Source organism: Kogia breviceps, chromosome 12 (assembly GCF_026419965.1).
Source record: "Kogia breviceps isolate mKogBre1 chromosome 12, mKogBre1 haplotype 1, whole genome shotgun sequence".
Taxonomy (NCBI): Eukaryota; Metazoa; Chordata; class Mammalia; order Artiodactyla; family Physeteridae; genus Kogia; species Kogia breviceps.
The window spans coordinates 39,291,229-39,312,019 of NC_081321.1; the positions used below are offsets into that span (position 1 = coordinate 39,291,229).

Genomic DNA, 20,791 nt, shown 5'->3' on the forward strand with positions numbered 1-20,791 from the left:
TTGCTGGATCTTAGTTCCCCAACCAGGGATCCAACCTGGGCCCTGGCAGTGAAAGTGCCGAGTCCTAACCACTAGACTGCCAGGGAATTCCCATCCCTGTCAAAGATCTTTAACTGGGGCAGGGCCAGGGCCACGGCCACAAGAGGCAGCTGGAGTTAGTAATCTAGAAAGCTCCTTGAAAGAGCCTTGAGTCTTCAATATTGCCATCTTCAAGCCAAGAGAGGCAGAGTTGAACCTTCTTAACCAGAAAAGTCCCTTGTTGGCCCACTGAGTCCTGCCCGCCTCCCCTCAGCTGCTCTTCCCAGGGGCAGTTCTTAAAGGCAATAAGGAAATGACAGTGCCAAAGGGCCCAGTTTATCCTGAGATTTTTGGTCTCTCTCATCACTCCATACCTGCACCTAGCTCTCCTTGAGAATAACCCCCAGGCCTAGGGCAAGAAAGACCTCTTGAGCAATTCATGTGCAGCCCAGGAAGCAAATGGGAAGGAAAGACTTCTGTCGTGATCTTCTGAGACGCCGTGTGGAGTCCTTTGAGAGAACTAGAATGGTGCTGGCGTGGGGACCCAAGCTCATGGCCAATGAGGCAGGTAAGCATCTCTCTGTCTGATGTGGTACAGTAAATGAGGTCATTATTAATGTTTGGAAAGATAGCTGTTGGGCGGTTGGACACAGGAAGTGTGTACTCTGGCCCCTGCCCTTGGTGGGCAGATCTCCCTGAATCCAGATTAACCGTCCGGGCTTGCATCTTACTGGGCCTCGAGGGACATCAAGATTTTGTGGTAGGAGGAATGCACATCCAATGCCAACAGCCGGGGAGTATCTGAGTACCCCCCTAGCTGGTCCCAGGACAGGCTGGTGGGGGTCTTCTTTTCTACTGGGTGACTGGATGAGGCCACATCAGTCTTCCAGATGGCCTCCAGCTGGTTCCCCTGTCGGCTGGGGTGTGAAGGTTGGAGGTGTAAGAAGAGATGAGGAGGTAGACTTACAGAAAGGGAGAGACTGGGAAGCAACAAGCTCTGCAGGGTTTTCTTCCCTTCTCAAACAGTTGTCACTGCCTTCCTCGCCGCATCTCTTCCCTTCCCAACACTAAATCTCACCTCCTTGGGTCTCCTCTAGCTGAGGAGCTACTGGAAGAGGCTGCCGACACAGCCCCTGTTCCTCCAGGCACATGCCCTGGGCCTGAAGCCCTGAACTGGCCACACTAGGGGGCTGTGGATGTGTCTTTTCTTGGCTGCCCAGAGACTCGTGGTGTCTCTCCTTGAGCCCAGGGGTCACATGGTGGGAAGGATCAGGTTGATTTATATGGATGGACCAGTGGCAGGTGCCAGACCAATGCTCAGGTTAGAAATGGTTGTAAGTTCTCAGCTGTGGGTCCCAGGAGTCTTTCAGTTGCATAGTTTGAAACATACTTGGTCAGGCTGTGCCGTGAAGCCCACACACCACATACACACATACCCCCATCTGGGCCAATGGCCAGAGCTAGGCAGGCAGCTGAGAAGCTAGGTTCCCTGCAACTCATGGGGTGAGCTTTGCCTGTCTGTGCCTTCACTGAGCTGCCAGCCCCCCCGAGTCTGGTCACTCCTGCTCCCTGCCTCCCTCACCCACCTAGCCAGCTGCCCCCAGCTTCCGGGCACCTACTGGGCCATCCGCAGGGGCACACATTGCTGGTGCTTGGTCATAAAGAGCTCCAGGTGTCGCTTGCAGGAGGGGCTGCTGGAATGGATGTGCCACAGTAAGGATGGGGGAGGCTTGCTTTTCCTTGACTTTGGGGAGGTGACCACAGGGGTGTTCAGGTTAATGTTCCACTCCTGCTGGACCTAAGAGGAACCAGCAGAGAGGCATCAGGGAGAAAGGAATTCATCCTCTCTCTAGCGCCAGAGGAGGCATTGCCTGACTTGGGGCAGAGCAGAAAGGGTGAGGCCCAGGGAATGCCTCCAATTAGATATGCCTGGGACCTCAGGGTATTGCATTTCCCAGAAATTCCTTGAATTGTTCTTTGCTGGTTTAGTTCCTGTTTCCTCCTTTGTTGTGGAGAATCTGGACAATGGGCAAAACAGCAAAGAAAAAACTAAAGGAAGCCAGAGCAGCTGGAACTGTGAGAGACTCCTGTTACCGGGCCAGGTTGTGTCAGGAATGCTCTCCGTGTCTGTCATTCAGCCTCTGCCCTGGCCCTGGGGAAGGAGCTGGAGGAACCCTCACAGCCATATAAAGAATTATTATATATATGGTCCCTTTCCTTCTCAACCTCAAAACCAATTTAGCAAGTCAAGACACCTACAGGAGGTGATCAGGACTAATATAAGGTGACAGGAAACTGAATTGGGAGATATCCCCATGGCCAAGGCTCTTCCAACTGCCTTATGCCGGCACTTACACGGAATCCCTCAGGACACTGCTTCCCCCAGACTCTGGCCATGGCTGCTCAGGACTCAGTGGGGTAACCTCCTGGCCCAACCCTAGAGGAGATCTCAGCAGATTCTGAGTCACTGCTGTGGGATTCTCCAGTCCCTCCAAGCCATCAGCTAACCTCCTGTGGACGTCACACACGTCCACAGCACACAAGTGCTGTCCACGTCAGCACTTGCTGCTTTTCTGACCCTGGTAGCAGGGGAAAGAGTAGAGGAAACTGAAGGCAGACCTTAGAGAATAAAAATAGGTCAAACCCAATGGATTAAGATTCTGAATGACTTTGGACTCTCAACAGCAACACCAAAACCTAGAAGGCAATGAATGAGCAGTGCCTTCAAAATTGTGACAGAAAATGAATTCTAACCTAGACTTCTGTATCCAGGCAAACTGTCAATTAAGAGTCAAGGGTAGGGGGACTTCCCTGGTGGTGCAGTGGTTAAGAATCCGCCTGCCAATGCAGGACACACAGGTTCAAGCCCTGGTCTGGGAAGATCCCACATGCCATGGAGCAACTAAGCCCATGCACCACAACTACTGAAGCCCACGTGCCTAGAGCCTACGCTCCACAACAAGAGAAGCCACCACAATAAGAAGCTCACGCACTGCAATGAAGAGTAGCCCTTGCTTGCCACAACTAGAGAAAGCCCGCACATAGCAACGAAGACCCAATGCAGCCAAAAATAAAGAAATAAAATAAAAAATTTTTAAAAAGAGTTAAGGGTAGGGACTTCCCTGGTGGTGCAATGGTTAAGAATCTGGCTGCTGGGGACTTCCCTGGTGATCCAGTGGTTAAGACTTCACCTTCCAATGCAGAGGGTGCAGGTTCAGTCCCTGGTCAGAGAGCTAAGATCCCACATGCCTTGCGGCCAAAACAACCAAAACACAGAACAGAAGCAATATTGTAACAAATTTAATAAAGACTTTAAAAATCGTCCACATCAAAAAATCTGCCTGCCAGTGCAGGGGACACGGGTTCAATCCCTGGTCCAGGAAGATCCCACATGCTGCAGAGCAACTAAGCCTGTGCGCCACAACTACTGAGCCTGTGCTCTGGAGCCCATGAGCCACAACTACTGGACCCATGCCACAACTACTGAAGCCTGTGCGCCCTAGAGCCTGCGCACTGCAACTACTGAGCCCATGTGCCGTAACAACTGAAGCCCGCAGGCTCTAGGGACCGCATGCCACAATTACTGAGATCCCAACATGCCACAGAGCAACTAAGCCCGTGTACCACAACTACTGAGCCTGCACTCTGGAACCCATAAGCCACAACTACTGAAGCCCATGCAACCTAGAGCCCATGCACCGCAACTACTGAGCCCGTGTGCTGCAACTACCGAAAACCGTGCACCTAGAGCCCATGCTCGTCAACGAGAAGCCACCGCAATGAGAAGCCTGCACACCACAACGAAAAGTAGCCCCTGCTCACCGTGACTAGAGAAAGCCCACATGCAGCAATGAAGACCCAACACAGCCAAAAATAAAAAAATTTAAAAAGAAAAGAGTTAAGGGTAGATATTAAGTGAAGACATTTTCAGACAACCAGGGTCTCAATGATTTTACATGCCAGGAACCCTCTGTCAGGAAGTGACTGGAGGAGGTACTCCACTAAAATGAGGGAGACCTGGCATCTAGAAAGCAGGGGAGGGGCTTCCCTGGTGGCGCAGTGGTTAAGAATCTGCCTGCCAATGCAGGGGACACGGGTTTGAGCCCTGGTCCCAGAAGACCCCACATGCCGCAGAGCAGCAAAGCCCGTGCACAACTACTGAGCCTGCGCTCTAGAGCCCATGAGCTACAACTACTGAAGCCCGCGCACCTAGAGCCCGTGCTCCGCAACAAGAGAAGCCACCGCAATGAGAAGCCCACACACTGCAACGAAGAGCAGCCCCTGCTCGCTGCAACTAGAGAAAACCTGAGTGCACAGCAACGAAGACCCAATGCAGCCAAAAAAAAAAAGTTCTACTTCATAACAACAAAAAGAAAGCACATTAAAAAAAAGAGAGAGAGAGAGAGAGAGAGAAAGCAGGGGAGCTGTCCCCAGAGGGAAGCAAAGGGAGTCACCAGCACGAGGGTGAAGAAGATAGCTGCAACCAAGCCTGGAGAGCAACCAGATCAGACAAGAGCAGGACAGGGAGACCCACAGAGGAGGGAGGATCTGAGCACAGAGTCGGGATGGCAGGCTCCAACTACCTCCCCTCCAGAAGAAGCTTTCTTGTCCAGCTCCTTTAGAGGGTCCCTCCCTCTCTTGCTCTCCCCATATATGGAGATTGGAAAACTGGCCTTCCTTACACTCAGGCTGTCTCCTGCCTTCCCCTCTTCCTGGTTCAGAGGCTTTAATCTGCTCTCTTATTTCCCAACTGCTCCCCCGCGCCCAGGTACACCCTGCAGCCCCAAGGCTCTACCCTGGCCCCATCCCTGCTGGTTGTGCTGACTCCTGAGAAGGTCGCCGGGTGGGAGGCCCACCTTGGGGAACATGGTCACCATGCTGCTCAGGCGCTCTCGGCGCTTTTCCTCCAGGTCCTGCTTGTCTGTCCAGGCCTGCAGCTGGAGGTTCTGCAGGCGGTCAACGTTTTCCAGGAAGAGGTAGAGGTTCTGGGCCTTGTAGGCAGCCCCAGCTTCTCGCACAACTTGTACATGGTTGATCACTTCTTGTCTGGGAAGAGAGGGAAGTGATTTAGTGGGTGAAGGAGCCTCCTCCTGCCCCCAACTCTCTGCTAACCAGAGATGACTCTGTGTCTTTGAGAGCTGGGAAAACAGGGAGCAGAGAAGCAGGGCATGGTGTCAGGTGAGGAGGCTCAGGATGGGCTGGAAACAGGAATAGAAAGCAAGGCAAATGGGGGAGCGTGTTAGGCGGGTTATGGACAGGGCAGTAGAAAGACAGGAAGAAAGGCTTACAGGAAAGCTCACTAGAGGGAGAGCAGTGTGTAAGTGCTTGACCTCCCACACCTTCAGGGCTGCCCAAGGCTCCGAGGTCAGGTGTCCTTCGCAGGTACCCTCCCTCAGGGGAACCTTGTCCAGGCCTGGGGTGATTCTCCCCATCCCACTTGCCCCATGCTCCTCCTTTCTCACTGGATTCTGGCTCTGCCCATATATTGCAGTGGTGTGGGTGGGTGCCGGTGGGTGCCAGGGAGGACCTACCGGAGGCTCTGGAAATGTCTGTAGAGGATGTACTTATGGCACAGGCACCACAGCTTAAGCGTGTTCAGCTCCATGGCGGTGGTGGTGAGCTCCCGCACCTTGTTGCACAGGTAGTGGGGCAGCCCCAGCTGATCCTCCTCAGTCAGGAGCTGCAGGTTCTTCCTCTGGGCCTCCACGTCCACGTGGTATACCTTCCCCTTCAGAGTTACTGGGGATATATGCAAAGGGGGCTGGGTCACCTTTCGGAGGGATGTCCCCGTGACAGGAAGGGAGGCCGTCTTCTTGGGCTTCGTGGGAACACAGCGGGCCTGTGGGAACACAGCAGGCCCGTGGTTTCTGAGTAAACGTGGCTGAACTCATGGTCCTCTGGTTTCTGGGGGCAGGCTGCTGGGTCTTAGGGGACCTGGGCAAGAGTGGCCTCCTGCCTTGATGAGCAGATTGGGCCCGGCTTGGGGGAGGTGCCAGTGATGCCTCCTCCCAAGTCCCTCCATCGACTGGTGGGCATGAAGCCCGTTCTCTCCACGTCCTCTCCTGTCTGCTCTGGCCCCCTCATGGGCCCCCTTGCTCCTGGTCCAATCTCTGCTGCCTCCCCCTGCTCCCACCGCTGCCGCTTCTCCCGGTGCTCCCGCTCCAGCAGGGCCCACTTCTCTTGCCACTGCAGCCACATCTCCTCCCCCTCCAGCCACTGCTGCCTTCGCCTCTCCCAGCTGAGGTCCTCTTCCCAGTGCTCTGCCTTGCTCTCCAAGGCCACCTTCCTAGAGCTCTCTGGGGACAGCTGCTTCTGAAAATGGGACTTCATCTGGAGTCCTTCCTTCTCCTGGGTCACTTCCTGGAAGAAGTCCTTCTGGTCTTTGACTTTGTGGCCTGGGCTTTCTGCTGACTGTCTTTCCCATTTCTTAGGAAACTTGTGATCCATGGAGGATGGCAACACAGGCTGAAGATTTTCAGTGTCCTTGCTGCTGTACACATCTGCAATCCTTGAACGCATGGTCATGGTGGAAAGTGGTTGACGTGTGAAAGGCCTAGCACTACTATCCCAGGCCATGGCCAGGGGACTTGGGGAGAGTGGTGAAAACTGCTCCTCCTTCTTAGGTTCCTGTTGGGTTTCCTCTATGACTGTTTCTTTCTTTGGGAGGAACTCTTTCTTGGCCGGGGCTGGGGAGTCAACCAAGATCTTGGCTGAGTATTCTGCTTGACCTCTAGCAGACTGAGCCTTCTTCAGCTGGAACTCTAAGGCATGCTTCATCAGGAGGAGGTCATGGTACTTTCCCCCTAGAATTTCTACCTGCTTTAGTAGGGCATCTCTCTTACTCTTGAGGACTTGGAAGGACTTCTGGAAGTACAGCCTCTGGCTGCTGAGTTCTTTGGTCATCTCTATTTTCAGGTGCCTGTATTTGGCCTCCAGGCTTCTGCTCTCCTTGTGCTGGAGCATCAAGGCCTTTTTGAGGTTCTCGACCACAGCAGACATGTACCTGATGGCCCGAACCTCCCCCTGGTTGAACATCGTGGAGTCCAGGAGTTCCTGCAGCATGGACTTCACCTCGGAGACCCTTATGCAGGTAGCGTGCTTGTCCTGGAGCATCTGCTCTGGGCTCAGTGGCTGAGGGAAGGCAATCACTTTTTGTGTGCTTTGTTCCCGCCAGCCCTTCCAGAAGGTGCATTTGGACACTAGGAGAGGTGGAGAGAACAAAGGCAATAAACTCACATGGATCCAAGGATTATACTGATTCTCCATACCCTGCTTGGCCAAATTCCCATCCAGCCTTCTTAGGGCTTTGGCAATAAGGAGCTGGGGCATTATATGAGGCCAGGAGAGATATTGTCGGGAGAGATCTCTGCTGGGCTCAGAGCTTGCTCAGAGCTTACCTGTCAGGGTCAGTCAGCTCCACAGCACTGGCAGGACCCAGAGGGGTCTGGACTTATTCGAGCCAGTTCAACCCAATTCAACACACTCCTGATCCTCCATATTTCCCTGGAGTAGAGTGATTTTTCTAATCACACTACTTCCCAGTCTCAATATCTGTTTGGCTACCTATTGCCAACTATCTAAATTCTGGAAGCCCACCTGGCACTTAGACTCTAGATCACCTGGGAAGTTGTATTTCCCTTTCCTGTTACCACTGGACTGTGTCTGTAGAGAATTTATCACATGGTCCTGCAATGGTTTACATTCTTCTATAATGACTAATGTCTTTTTCCATTTTGGGGGTCATGAACTCTTTTGATACTTTGATGAAAGCAGGAAAATGTACAAAAACACTGATTGTGCACTTTGTGTTCAAACCCATTCATATGCAGACTTCAGCTCCTCAGGGATGGCCCATGGTCATAGTTGTATCCCCTTGGATCTACCATGTGTAGGGCTGCTGGAGTGATTATCTTGGAGCATCCATTCATTTCTCATTCAGTGAACATCACTGGCAGACAAAACACTGGCTAACTTTGGATGAGGAGCTAAAGGAAATATGGAAATTAAATGACACTGAAATCAAGCTAGCATTTAGCTAATACTGTCAGAGAGGCCATATGCTCTAACAGTTCAGAGCATGGATTCTAGAGTCAAATAACTCAGGCTTGAATCCCATCCTTACCACTTGCTTTAGGCAAGTTTCCTAACTTCTCAGCACCTCTATTTCTTTCTTTCTTTCTTTCTTTCTTTTTTTTTTTTTTTTTTTTTTTGCGGTACACAGGCCTCCCACTGCTGTGGCTTCTCCCGCTGCAGAGCACAGGCTCCGGATGCGCAGGCTCAGTGGCCATGGCTCATGGGCCCAGCCCCTCCGCGGCATGTGGGATCTTCCCGGACTGGGGCACAAACCTGTGTTCCCTGCATCGGCAGGCGGACTCTCAACCACTGCCCACCAGGGAAGCCCAGCACCTCTATTTCTGAAAAATGGGGATAATCATAGCATTTACTTCATGGGACATAAGTAGATTATGCATGTTTAGTATCAAGCACTGTACCAGGTACCTAGAAAGTGCTCAATAATTAATCCCTAAAAAAATGAAAAAGACACAGCCTTTGCCCTCCAGAAATTTATAACCTAGCAAGGAAATAAATCAAGTAAACAAATAACTATATTTCAAGACATAATATGACAAGGATAGTAGAAGAGATTGTCTCCTTCTCCTCCACCTTTCCTTGCTTCCTCCCTCCCCCAGCTATCAACCTTGCTTGACTGGTAAGGAACCTGACCATGAAAATCAATGGTAAAATGATAATGTTAGCTCTTGTTTATTAAGCTCTGAGTGTGTGTTCTAAGCATGGTGCCAGATGCCTCACACCACGTGGAACCCTGTAAGGTAGGCAATGCTCTCCTCACTTTGCATAGGAGGAAAGTGAGGTTCAGAGAGAAGTAACTTGCCCAAAGTCACACAGCTAGAAATTGGGATTCAAACTCAGGTTTGTCTGACTCCAAAGTCCATGCTCTTGAGTAAGATTAAGAAGCCAGAAAACCTATGCATGGGGCCTAGGTTTGCCACAGGCTTTCCTTGTGGATCCTTCTCTTCTCTGAGCTTCAATGTTCTCATCTACAAAATGTGGCAGTTAGATAATCTCGGGCCCCTTCTAGTGCTGAGAGGAGTAATATTTCAAGGTTGAGCCATGTTGTTGACTGGCTACTTCTGGAGTAGCCACAATCGAGAAGGTTCTAGAAGGGCCTCCAGCTGAGTCTCACCAGACTGCTTGGCTCTGCATCTGGGTTTGGTTTAAGGAAAGGATGTTCCTCTAGCTCTAGCTATAAACTCCACCCTTTCTGACCTTCCAGCCTAGTTCCCCAGAACCTGCACGAGGCTGCAGCTCCAGGGAGCACCAACGAGGACCTGTCTCCACATCACACCTTCCTTCAGCCCTGAGGGACAGCCCAGAACTGCTCACTTCTCAGCTTGGGTCCACCACCCCAACCTCTTACCACTGACTATCCATCTCAGCTAAAGCTTTTGTTATGGAGGAGAACCAGAAAGACTCTCATAGACCCTGGTGTGTGACTTCTTTCCTTGAGATGGCATCCACCCCACCCAGCTCCCCTGCCACGTGCTCCTGGAACCTACTTTGTGCCCCTTTCCTTTGTCCTTCAATGAGAGTGGAGCAGAGGGAAATAAGAGACTCGATGCCTCCTTTGGTGGTGATGAGGGAGAGAGGTAACGCCTTCTCCATCACCTCGATCCATTCATCCAGAGCTTCCTCTTCCTCCTCACTCTTCCTGTTCATGATCTCATAGGTCAGACTGTCACCTGGAGAGAGAGTGGGAGATGCAGGCTGAGAATAGTCTGTCCTCTAGGGAGCCCCAAATAGCCCTATAGCACAGGGGTTACACCAGAAGGCTTTGAGATTGGATGGGTTTAACCTCTTATTAGCTGTATGATGTTGAGCAAGTCACTTAATTCCCCTGAGCCTTAGTATTCTTGCCAAAAAAGGGTTGGGTATGGATTAAATGAGATAATACAAGTGAAATGATTAACATGAGACCTGCCATGTAGAAAATATGCATAGACATAAAACAGCACTGCTGTACTACAAGGCCAGGAATGTGCCTATCTCGTTATTGCTCCATCCTCATTGCCTAGTCCAATATCTGGACAATTAAATGAATTAACTGCAGTCAACAGCCCTGCTTAGTTCTTGGGGGCAGCTGAAGGACCACTGAACTGCGAGCTCCTCAGGGGCAGGGCAATGTGAGTAGGGGTAGGGCATATCCCTATACCATCTTCCTCCAACACTGCAGCATCCACCATACCTCACACCAGACTGAGGTCTCCTGATCTGATAACTCTGATCTTAACGGGGGTAGCATCTGGCTCCAGGGCTGCATACAGCTGGTCCACATCCAAATGGCTATACCAGTTGCTTACAGCTGGCATCAGTGCTGTTTGGCTCAGTATCCATTTAGTACTTTGAATATCACCCTTGAGTCCCTCTAAAAAATAGCTAGTGTGCTCCACAAAAAACAATTAGAACTAATAAACAAATTCAATAATGTTACAGGATCCAAAGTCAACATCACTAATCATCAGGGAAATGCAAATCAAAGCCACAACGAGATAGTACCTCAGACCTGTTAGGATGGCTATTATGTATAAAAGACGAGATAACAAGCAATGGTGAGGACCTGAAGAAAAGGGGACCCTTGTGCACTGTTGGTGGGAATGTAAATTGGTATAGCCATTTTGGAAACCAGTATGGAGGTTCCTAAAAATTTAAAATAGAATTACCATATAGTCCAGCAATACCACTTCTGGGTATATATCCATAGGAAACAAAATCACTGTCTCCAAGAGATTTCTGCATGACCATGTTCACTGAAGCATAATTTACAACAGTCAAGACATGAAAAAAACCTAAGTGTCAGTCAGTGGATGAATGGATAGAGAAAAAGTAGTATATATAATAAAATACAGATAGTCCCCAACTTACGATGGTTCAACTTATGATTTATTGACTTTACAATGATGCGAAAGTGATACACATTCAGTAGAAGTCATACTTCGAATTTTGAATTTTGATCTTTTCCCACGCTAGTGATATATGGTACAATACTCTCTCGTGATGCTAGGCAGTAACAGCAAGCTACAGCTCTAAGTGGCCACAAAATCACAGGGGTAAACAACGGATACACTTACAACCATCTGTATGCAAACAGCCATTCTGTTTTTCACTTTCAGTATAGTCTTTAATAAATTACATGAGATATTAAACACTTTATTATAAAATAGGCTTTGTGTTACATGATCTTGCCCAACTGTAGGCTAATGCAAATGTTCTGAACACATTTAAGGTAGGCTAGGCTAAGCTGTGATGTTTGGTAGGTTAGGTGTATTAAACACATTTTCAATTTATGGTATTTTCAACTTATGATAGGGTTATTGGGACATAACCCCATCATAAGCTAAGGAAGATCTATATTATTAAGTCATAACACAGAAGGAAATCCTGCCATTTGCAACAACATGAATCGACCTTGAGGGTATTACACTAAGTGAAATAAGTCAGACAGAGAAAGACAGACAAATACCGTACGATCTCACTTATATATGGAATCTAAAAAAAGTTGAACTCACAGAAACAGAGAGTAAATTGGTGGTTATCAGAGGCTGGGAGGTGAGACAAATGGGGAGATGTTGGTCAAAGGGTACAAACTTTCAATTATAAGATGAATAAGTTCTGGAGATCTAATGTACAGCATGGTGACTACAGTTAATAATACTGTATTGTATACAGGCATACCTCATTTTATTGCGCTTTGCTTTATTGTTGTTTGCAAATACTGCATTTTTTAAAAATTCGAAGTTTGTGCAAACCCTGCATTGTCAGATGATGGTTAGCACTTTTTAGCAATAAAGTATATTCAATGTACATTGTTGTCTTAGAGATAATGCTATTCCACACTTAATAGACTACAGTAGAGCATAAACATAATTTTTACATGTACTGGGAAGCCAAAAAATTCATATGATTCACTTTACTATGATATCCACTTTATTGTGGTGGTCTAGAACTGAACCTGCAATATCCAAGGTGTGCCTATATTTGACATTTGCTAAGAGAGTAGATCTTAAATATTTTTACCACATACACAACAAAGGGTGACTATATGAGGTGATAAGTTATTGTGATAATCATTTCACTATATACATATATGTTTATATATAAAATAATCACATGTACACTTTAAATTTACACAATGTTTGTCAATTATATCTGAATAAAGCTGGAAAAATAAAAAATAAAACAGCTAGTGTGAGTTTGCATTTAGGTTCTATCTTACTAAAAAATGAGATGTAATAATGAACCTGTGACTTAGGCTTCATCACATATGCACCTAATATCACAATCTATTATGTTTTGGACAATGACATGTTTGCCTCTCTAGGGAGTAGAGGTGATATGCTACGACATGAGTGGGACAATGTTTCACTGGAGAGGCGCTGCGATGTGTCTTTTGCGCCTTCTGCACCCACCACCCTGCACTCCCCTCCCAGCGAATGCTGACCTAGGGTAGGGGAAAGCAGGAGGCTGAGTGAGCTGGGACCAGCATCTTGCGGGGGAAGGCACCTGCGCTCAGGACTGCACCCAGCCTGCAAACTCACCCCAGTCACCTAGCCAGTGGAGAATTTCATACAAGTGCTTCTTTTTAGTCTTAGCATCATTGGAGAATGAGGTAATTTTCTCCAGCAAGATGAATCTGTTCTTGCCCTTTTTCTCTGTCTGGTGAGATTTTGCCTTTTTTTGGAAATCATATCTTAATTCTTCCTGGAAGCGGTTGATGACACAGTTGACATTGTCCAAGATGTCTGAGAGCTGGGAAGAAATATCCTGTATGGGAGGCAGCAGACTGTAGTGTCTTGGGGTGTGAACTCTGGTGCCAGATGCCATGTGCTAGTAGTGTGATCTTAGACAAGTCAGTTAATTTCTTGGGGCCTCAGTTTTCTTATTTGTAAAGTGGAGATAATTATAGTACCTATGTCACAGGGTTTTTGTAAAGATTAAATGAACCAGTATTTGTAAAGCACTTAGGACAGCGCCTGGCACATAAAATAAGTGTTAGCTCTGATTACTGTCATTTTGATTATTAAGACCAGCTCAGGGAGAGAATACTAAAAATCCACAGCGAACATTTCTTCAGAATTTCAGAATTTGCTGGGGACTTCTGGACATCTCTCCTCACAAGGACCCAGAGGCAACAGACTAGAAAAATGAGGCCCCAAGAAACCCTCAGGATCAGAGGCTCCCGTTAAAAAAATGCACCAGAGACTCACGTGCAGGGTGATTTGAATCTTTGGCCATTTCCCTGTGAGTTTCTAGGGCTCAGCCTGGGGCACTCTGACAGGTTGCCAAGAACAGACCCCAATCATGAACTCTGGGCCCCTCCTCCTGCCCTGGTAGGACCCACCACGATGTGTCTCAGGGCCAACCTAGGGCTTCCCTGTGGGCTGGCTGCTTCCTGGGCCCATCCCTGCCTCGGGGGGCAGTTTGATTCCAGCTCACCCTCCACTAATCTGTCCACAAACCCAGCTTGCTGAGGATTCCAGGACCCCTGAGGGCCCAGAGCTGGAATCTTACCCAAATCTGGGCTCAGTCCCCAGCCTCCACATCAGACCCCAACAGAAGGGTGACACCCTCATCTCAAGGGGTTACCTCCTGAGCCCGAGTTAGTTGGGCAGCGTCAATTCTTGAGATGATGGCTTTCACCGACACAGGGGTCACCAACAGAGGGGGTTCGTCTTTCTCCATTTGGGATCACTCTGTCAGTCACAAAGATGTCCTGTGTCTCTGGTACAAGGGCCTGGACACACAATCTTGGCTGCTTGGGGGTTAAGGATTCCAGGGCAGCTCCTGAGTACCCTCTTCCTAGCCACAGCTCCCTGTAACTGCCAGACATCATGTTCCAACTGACCTTTTCTCCAGTGACATCATCAGGTTGGTTGGAAGAATGACTCCCTGTCATCTTATCTGCTTGATTATCTAGCTTTTTAATCCATCACCTAATATATATTAACTTGACCTGTTGCTTTTTAAAAATCATTAAGTGTTATGCTCCCAAACTAAATATTAACAGCTAAAAGTAGGAAACAGCAATTAGAAAAAGTATTTTCCAAAGAACTTTTAATTTTAAAAAAATTACAGTCAATCAATAACTAATGGGAATATATTTCAATTTGCACCAGGGGTCAGGGCTTAACCAACACTGTCACTGAAGGTAATCATCAGTACCAGAGGCCTTTTTAAAACAAATGATTAAAATGGACATCATTGTATGCCCAGGACTAGAACTTTGCCTGGTATATAGTAGGCACTTAATAAACATTTGTTGAATTAATGAATATGTAAGTAAAAATATATATATGTGCAAATTATTCTTCCATGTTACTGAAACATTTAACAGATAAGGAATTAAACATTGTAAGTTCAGTTCTTAGCAGTGCCATAGCCACTTAACAACTTGTCACCTGACACCCACCTGTCTTTTACATAATATCATTCATTCACTTATTCAAAGTTAATTCTTTCATTGCCTCATTTACTCAGCAAACACTTATTGCTAACGTTCTATGTTCCAGGCATGGGACTAGATGCTAGAAATACAAAAAACAGTGAGACCTAGTTCTGTCTTTGAGGCAGTCACACCCTGGTTTATGGATACCTGTCTATCTATACATCTGGCACTGGATGGTCCTTTAATTCCTTATGATTTCAGAGCATGTTGTAGGTTACAAATAACTTATTTATCCTTACAAACATGTAGAGCCAGCTGAGGCTCAGAGTTATGAGACTCATCTAACGTTACAGAGCTGAGAAGTAGAGAGTCAGGACTTCAACCTGCTTTTCTGATTCCCAATCTGGGGTCCTTTCCCTTTTCTCCCTTTCTCTCCCTCCCCACTTCTTTCTTTTACACATAATCATACTGATAATTAGATCACAAATAGGTACTTCCCTGGTGGTCCAGTGGTTAAATCTGCCTTCCAATGCAGGGAATGTGGGTTCAATCCCTGGGCAGGGAACTAAGATGCCACATGCTACGGGACATCTAAGCTGGCGAGCTCTAGAGCCCACGTACCACAACTAGAGAGCCCGTGTACTGCAATTACTGAGACCGCGCACTCTGGAGCCTGTGTGCCACCACTAGAGAGAAGCCCGTGCACCACAACGAAGAGCCCGTGTGCCGCAACAAAAAGATCTCACATGCCGCAACTAAGACCCGATGCAGCCAAATAAATAAATTAATTTTTAAAAACCCATATTTATTTTAAAAATTAGATCACAAATAAATGATCTAAACAAGCCAATTAAAAGATAGATAAGATTCAATTAAGAAAAACCCAATACTCAACTATGTTCTGTCTACAAGAAACACACTTTAAATAAAAAGATACATATATGTTAAAAGATGGAAAGAAATAAACCATGCTAATACTAATCAAAAGAAAGCTACAGTGGCTATATTAATTTCAGATTTTAGAACAAGAAAGATTAGCAAAGATAAAAAGGGAGGGATATTCCATAATGATAAAGGTGTTAACTAATAAAGGTGACATAATCTTACATATATATATATATATATATATATATATATATAAACCTAATAACATAGCTTCAAAATACATGAAGTGAAAAACTTATAGAAGTGAAAGGAGAAATGGATAAATCCACAATTAGAGTTAGAGATTTCAACACTTTTCTTTCAGGAATTGGAAAAAGAAGAAATTTTAAAAAGTAAGGATATAGAGGTTTTGAAAAACACTATCAACCAGCTTGACTCAATTGACATTTATAGAACATCTCACCCAACAACAGCAGGATGCATTATTTCCAAATGCATATGGAATAATAATCTGGACCATAAAACAAATATCAATAAACTTAAGAAGATTAGAATCATATATGTTCTCCGATCACAATGGAATTAAACTATAAGTCAGTAATTGAGAGATATCTGGGAAAATTTCCACATATTTGTAAGTTAAACAACACACTTCTATATAATCCATGAATCAAAGCAGAAATGACAAGGAAAATTAAGAAATTTTGAACTGAGTGAAAATGAAAACATGACATATCAAGATTTGTAGGATGCTGCCAAAGCAGTGCTTAGAGGAAGAAACTAGATAAGGAAGAACAGAGAAACTCAAGCAGAAGGAAATAATATGGTTAAGAATAAAATAAATAAAACAGAAAATAAACAAAAATGGAGAAAATCAGTACAATTATCAAAACCTGGTTTTTTGAAAAGATTAGTAAATTGATAAAGCTCTAGCCAGCTTTTACCGGGGAAAAAAAGGAGAAGACACAATTTACAAACATCAGGAATAACAAGGGGACACCATTACAGACTCTACAGTGGGAATAATAAGAGAGTATTATGAAAAAACGTTATGCCAATAAACTTGTGAATTAGACAAATTCCTTTAATAGATACAATCTATTAAAGCTCAATAAAAAAGAAAACCTGAAAAGCCCTCAATCAACTAAAGATATTAAATTAATAATTAAAAACCTTTCCTTCAAGGAAAAGTCCAGCCCCAGACAGCTTTATTGGTAAATATTTTGCCAAACATTTAAGGAAAACACAATACAATTCTATATAAGCTCTTTGAGAAAACTGAACAGTATGGAACACTTCTCAAATCATTTTATTTGGTTAGCATTACCTTGCTACAAAAACCAGACAAAATATTACAAGAAAAACACAGACATAACATAGACATAAAAGAAAATAAAATGGAAGCTGCTGACAGGACAAAAAAATTATCTGCAAAACATGTATTTGATAAAGGACTTGTATCCAGAATATTTAAAGAACCACTATAACTCCATTACAAGAAGGAAAACAATCCAGTTTTTAAATGGGTAGAAGATTTGAACAGACACATCACTAAAGAAGATATTCAAATGGTAAATAAGCACATGAAAAGATTCTCAACATCATTAGGGAAACAAAACTACGACTTGTTAACCGCAGTAAAAAGTGTGAGGATACTAAGTGTTGAGGATGTTGGGAAAGTGAAACCCTTGTATATTACTGGTGAGAATGTAAAATGGTACAGCCACTTTAGAAAACTGTTTGGCAGTGTTTTAAAAGTTAAATATACATTATCACACAGTTCCCATTCCTAAGTATTTACCCAAGAGAAATGAAATTTACCCAAGAGAAATGAAAACATATGTCCACACACAGATCTATATGCACAAATATTTATGAACAGCTCTATTTGTTATAGGTCAAACCTACAAACCACCTAAATGTCCATCAACTGGTGAATGTATAAACAAATTGCAGTATGTCCATGCAATGAAATATACTACTTCACATTAAAAAACAATGAACTACTGATACATGCAACAACATGGATAATCTCAAAAGCTTTATACCAAGTGAGAGAAGGCAGACACAAACTACCACACACTGTATGACTCCATTCATATGAAATTCTAGAGATGCAAAACTATAGTGACAGAAAGCAGATCAGAAGATGACAGGAGCCAGATGAGGGAGAAGCGACTGACTGCAAAAGGGAACAAAGAACGTTTCTGAGGGAAGGCAATGTTTTATGTCATGATTATGGTGGTGTTTACATGACTGTACCATTTGTGAAAATTCACTGTACCCTACGCTTAAAACTGGTGAATTTTATTATGTGTAAACTATACCTCAATAAAGCTGATTTTTAAAAATGCAATGTTTTGTAATGCCCAAGACTGTGGAGGGATTGTGGGCAGACAGTGCAAGGGGCTGGAAGTTAGGAGGGTATAAGGAAATAACTCTTTCTCTTTTCTCAGGTGGCAAGTCTTCTCTTTTTTCCTTCCCTTTACCCTTGGGGTTGGGATGCTCCCTCCTCCAAGCCCCTCTCCCATGCAGTTCAGGCCAGTAGCAGCACCTTCACCACAGTTCAAGGGTCACACTAGTTGATCACTAGCCCAGAAGAGATGTTTCTAAACCTTTTTAATAAAAGCAGCTAATCCCCTTTTGCAAGCAAAGCCTTCTGTAGAACCTCACTATATAAGACAGATAAAAGCAACGTCTTATTAGAATACATTTGTAAGTTCAACTTCATGATATCTCTGTATTATAAAATCATTCAATGTCAACAAGCTTGTTTTGACAAACCCCAAAATTTGATACGTAGGACATTTGAGTGTATATATTTTTAAACTACTGTTTTAAAAATATTTAAAATATATTTAAAGTTTCTGGGCAAAAATGGTAGATTAAACACACGTATCTAATTTTGTTCTACTAAAAATATACTAAAACTATAGCAAAGGGATTTTTTTGAGGCATAATTGCACAAAGACAGGGAAACAGGAGAGGAGACGAGCAAAATACTTTAGTAAGCTGTTAAGCATATGGATGAGTGGTTGCTGACAGACTAGAGAAGGATGAATCCTAAGGCAGAAGTGGGGCAACCATACGGCAAATGGAATTAGTTGTGCCAGATTGCTGACCACACCAAGGAAGGCCTAAAGATGTGACATCAGAGGTTCCCTGCAGTGAAGCTCTTGGAGACAAGCCCCACCCATGTACCTCAGCCCACAGAGCACAAAGGCTTCTCACTGGGATTTTGGTAACCCATCCTTAAATGTGAGCAGACAACCAGGGGTTATAAGACCTTCAAGCAAAGAATCTAACATGAAAGAGATCAAAACCACAGAAAAAGAAATTTAGAGAAAACAGTGATTATGCAAGAGAAGAAAACTTAAAACATCATTAATAGTGTCAGAGATAAGCTATTGCAACTTTGAAACAAAATAAGATGCTATAAAAAGGAATAGCTGGAGAACAGAAATAAAGTGAGAGTAATAAAAGTCTTTAAAATATTGAAAAACTCAGAAGCATAGGAAGATAAAAGTTGAGGAAATCTCCCAAAGACAAAGTAAAAAAGATGAAAAGTAGGAGAGAAAAACAAGAAATGAGAAGCACCAGTCCAGCAGATCCATCATCTGAATTATGGAGTTCCAAAAAAGAAATAAGAAAGAAAATGGAAGTGAAGAAATCACTAATGGGATGATTCAAGATTATTTCCCAGCAGTTAGGGGCACTGAGTGCCCAGCACTACAAATAGATTCTCTAAGACATATCACTGCCATTTTAGAACACTGGAGACAAGGAGAGGTTCAGGGGGGAAAAGTCACTTACAAAGGATAAGAAGTTAAAAGACTTCAGACATCTCAAGAGCAATGACCAAAGCTAGAAGGTCACGTTGCAATGCCATCATAATTCCAAAGAAATTCAAGATCCAGCGAAACAATGGATCGTGTCAGAACAGAATAATGGTAATGTCAAACATGCAAAGTTTGAAAACAATTTACCTCCTCCTTTTTGAGGAAGCTTCTGGAAGATGGTCTCCTCCAAAAAGAGGGAATAAGTCAAGAAAGAAAAAGATACGGAAACTGGCAAATAAAAGATCCAGCAAAGGAGAAAGGCAAAGAAAATGCCTGGCGATGAGAAAGGAGAGAGTAAGTTGTCAGATGTGTGTGTGTGTGGGGGGGGTATAAACTCAGATTGGTGCTGGTCAGAAGTCTCCAGCAGAGATGTCCTCAAGAAGATGAAGTTGATAGAATATCTCCTGTGTCTGGATATTCTGAAAAGGGATTTAGGCAACTGGGGGAAGATTTTGAGATAAATACATAGAAAACTAAACAAATGAAAAAAAACAAGGTAATTATTAATTCCAGGAAAAATAAGTGCAGGAAAGGAAAAATAATCAAAGTTTTCTACATGGCTCAACTCTGAATAGCATATGCAGTCACAGTGTTGTGAGAACTGAAAATTGAACTAACAAAAAGGAGCAAATTAAATTTGGCAGATAGGAGATGAGAATAAGGTATAAGCACTGGGAAGAGAGGCAGGGAAAAGAGTTCAACCCACAAATATGCCCCTATTACTTGTGAGGGCTGGGGTAGACTACAGATGGAGACTCTCATACACTACTTATCTTAATGTTACAAATTAAGGTAACACACTGTTAAATAAAATACCGCTAAACTAACTTCACAAATATACTTTCATAAGCACCTACCTAAAAGGCCAGGTTCTAAATTAGAATTTTTGGACTCCTCAGAGTTCTACAGTAGAAAATAGCAGCCCCTAGCCCCTGGCTCTTGCCTGACCCCCTTCCTTTCTGCCCTTGCTTCTGTCCTGCAATGAGCGAGACTTACGCAGGGTCCTGTGGACACCCCAGCTTGTGCTCACTCCTCTTGCTGTGCATAGCTGCCCCTTGGCTACCCCTCAGGCCTAGGGATGCCCACACTATCATCAAGGTCTCCCTGGGAAGGAAAGATGCAAGGAAGAAGCTGGTGCAGGCCCAGGAAGCAAGCTGGGCAGGGAATTCCAGGGTCCCAGGTATTCAGAATATCATCTATAATGTGGTAAGTGGGCTTTGGATGGACATACCCCCTTGGACTCCTCACCCCGAGGGGAGAGACACAGCTGGATGAGGGCCAGAGATATGAAGGTAAATGCCAAAAGAAACAGTTGAAAAGAGCTGAATATGGCTGCCTCCCAGGAGGGAGAGAATGGAGGCAGGGCTCTTCTGTTTTTCTTAACATCTTATATAATTATTTGATTATTTAAAATAATTATATAAGATTTATATATAGACACACAGGTGTCTATGTGTTCTAAAAAATACCTCATTAAAAAAAAGAAAAAAGAAAAACTGGGCTTCCCTGGTGGCATGGTGGTTAAGAATCTGCCTGCCAATGCAGGGGATGTGGGTTTGAGCCCTGGTCCAGGATCCCACATGCTGTG

General features: G+C 44.9%; 1 protein-coding gene across 1 annotated transcript; it reads right to left on the reverse strand.

Annotated features, from left to right (window-relative positions):
• Nucleotides 1-745: 745 nt before the first annotated feature.
• On the reverse strand, nucleotides 746-13,848 carry FAM186B (family with sequence similarity 186 member B). Its single transcript, XM_059082445.2, is given in 9 exon segments — nucleotides 746-935; nucleotides 1,638-1,816; nucleotides 4,875-5,064; nucleotides 5,550-5,857; nucleotides 5,859-6,027; nucleotides 6,029-7,217; nucleotides 9,597-9,779; nucleotides 12,633-12,858; nucleotides 13,681-13,848. Coding segments are annotated over 9 exon segments (2,730 nt in total). The 5' UTR covers nucleotides 13,777-13,848.
• Between the last annotated feature and the right edge of the window lie 6,943 nt (nucleotides 13,849-20,791).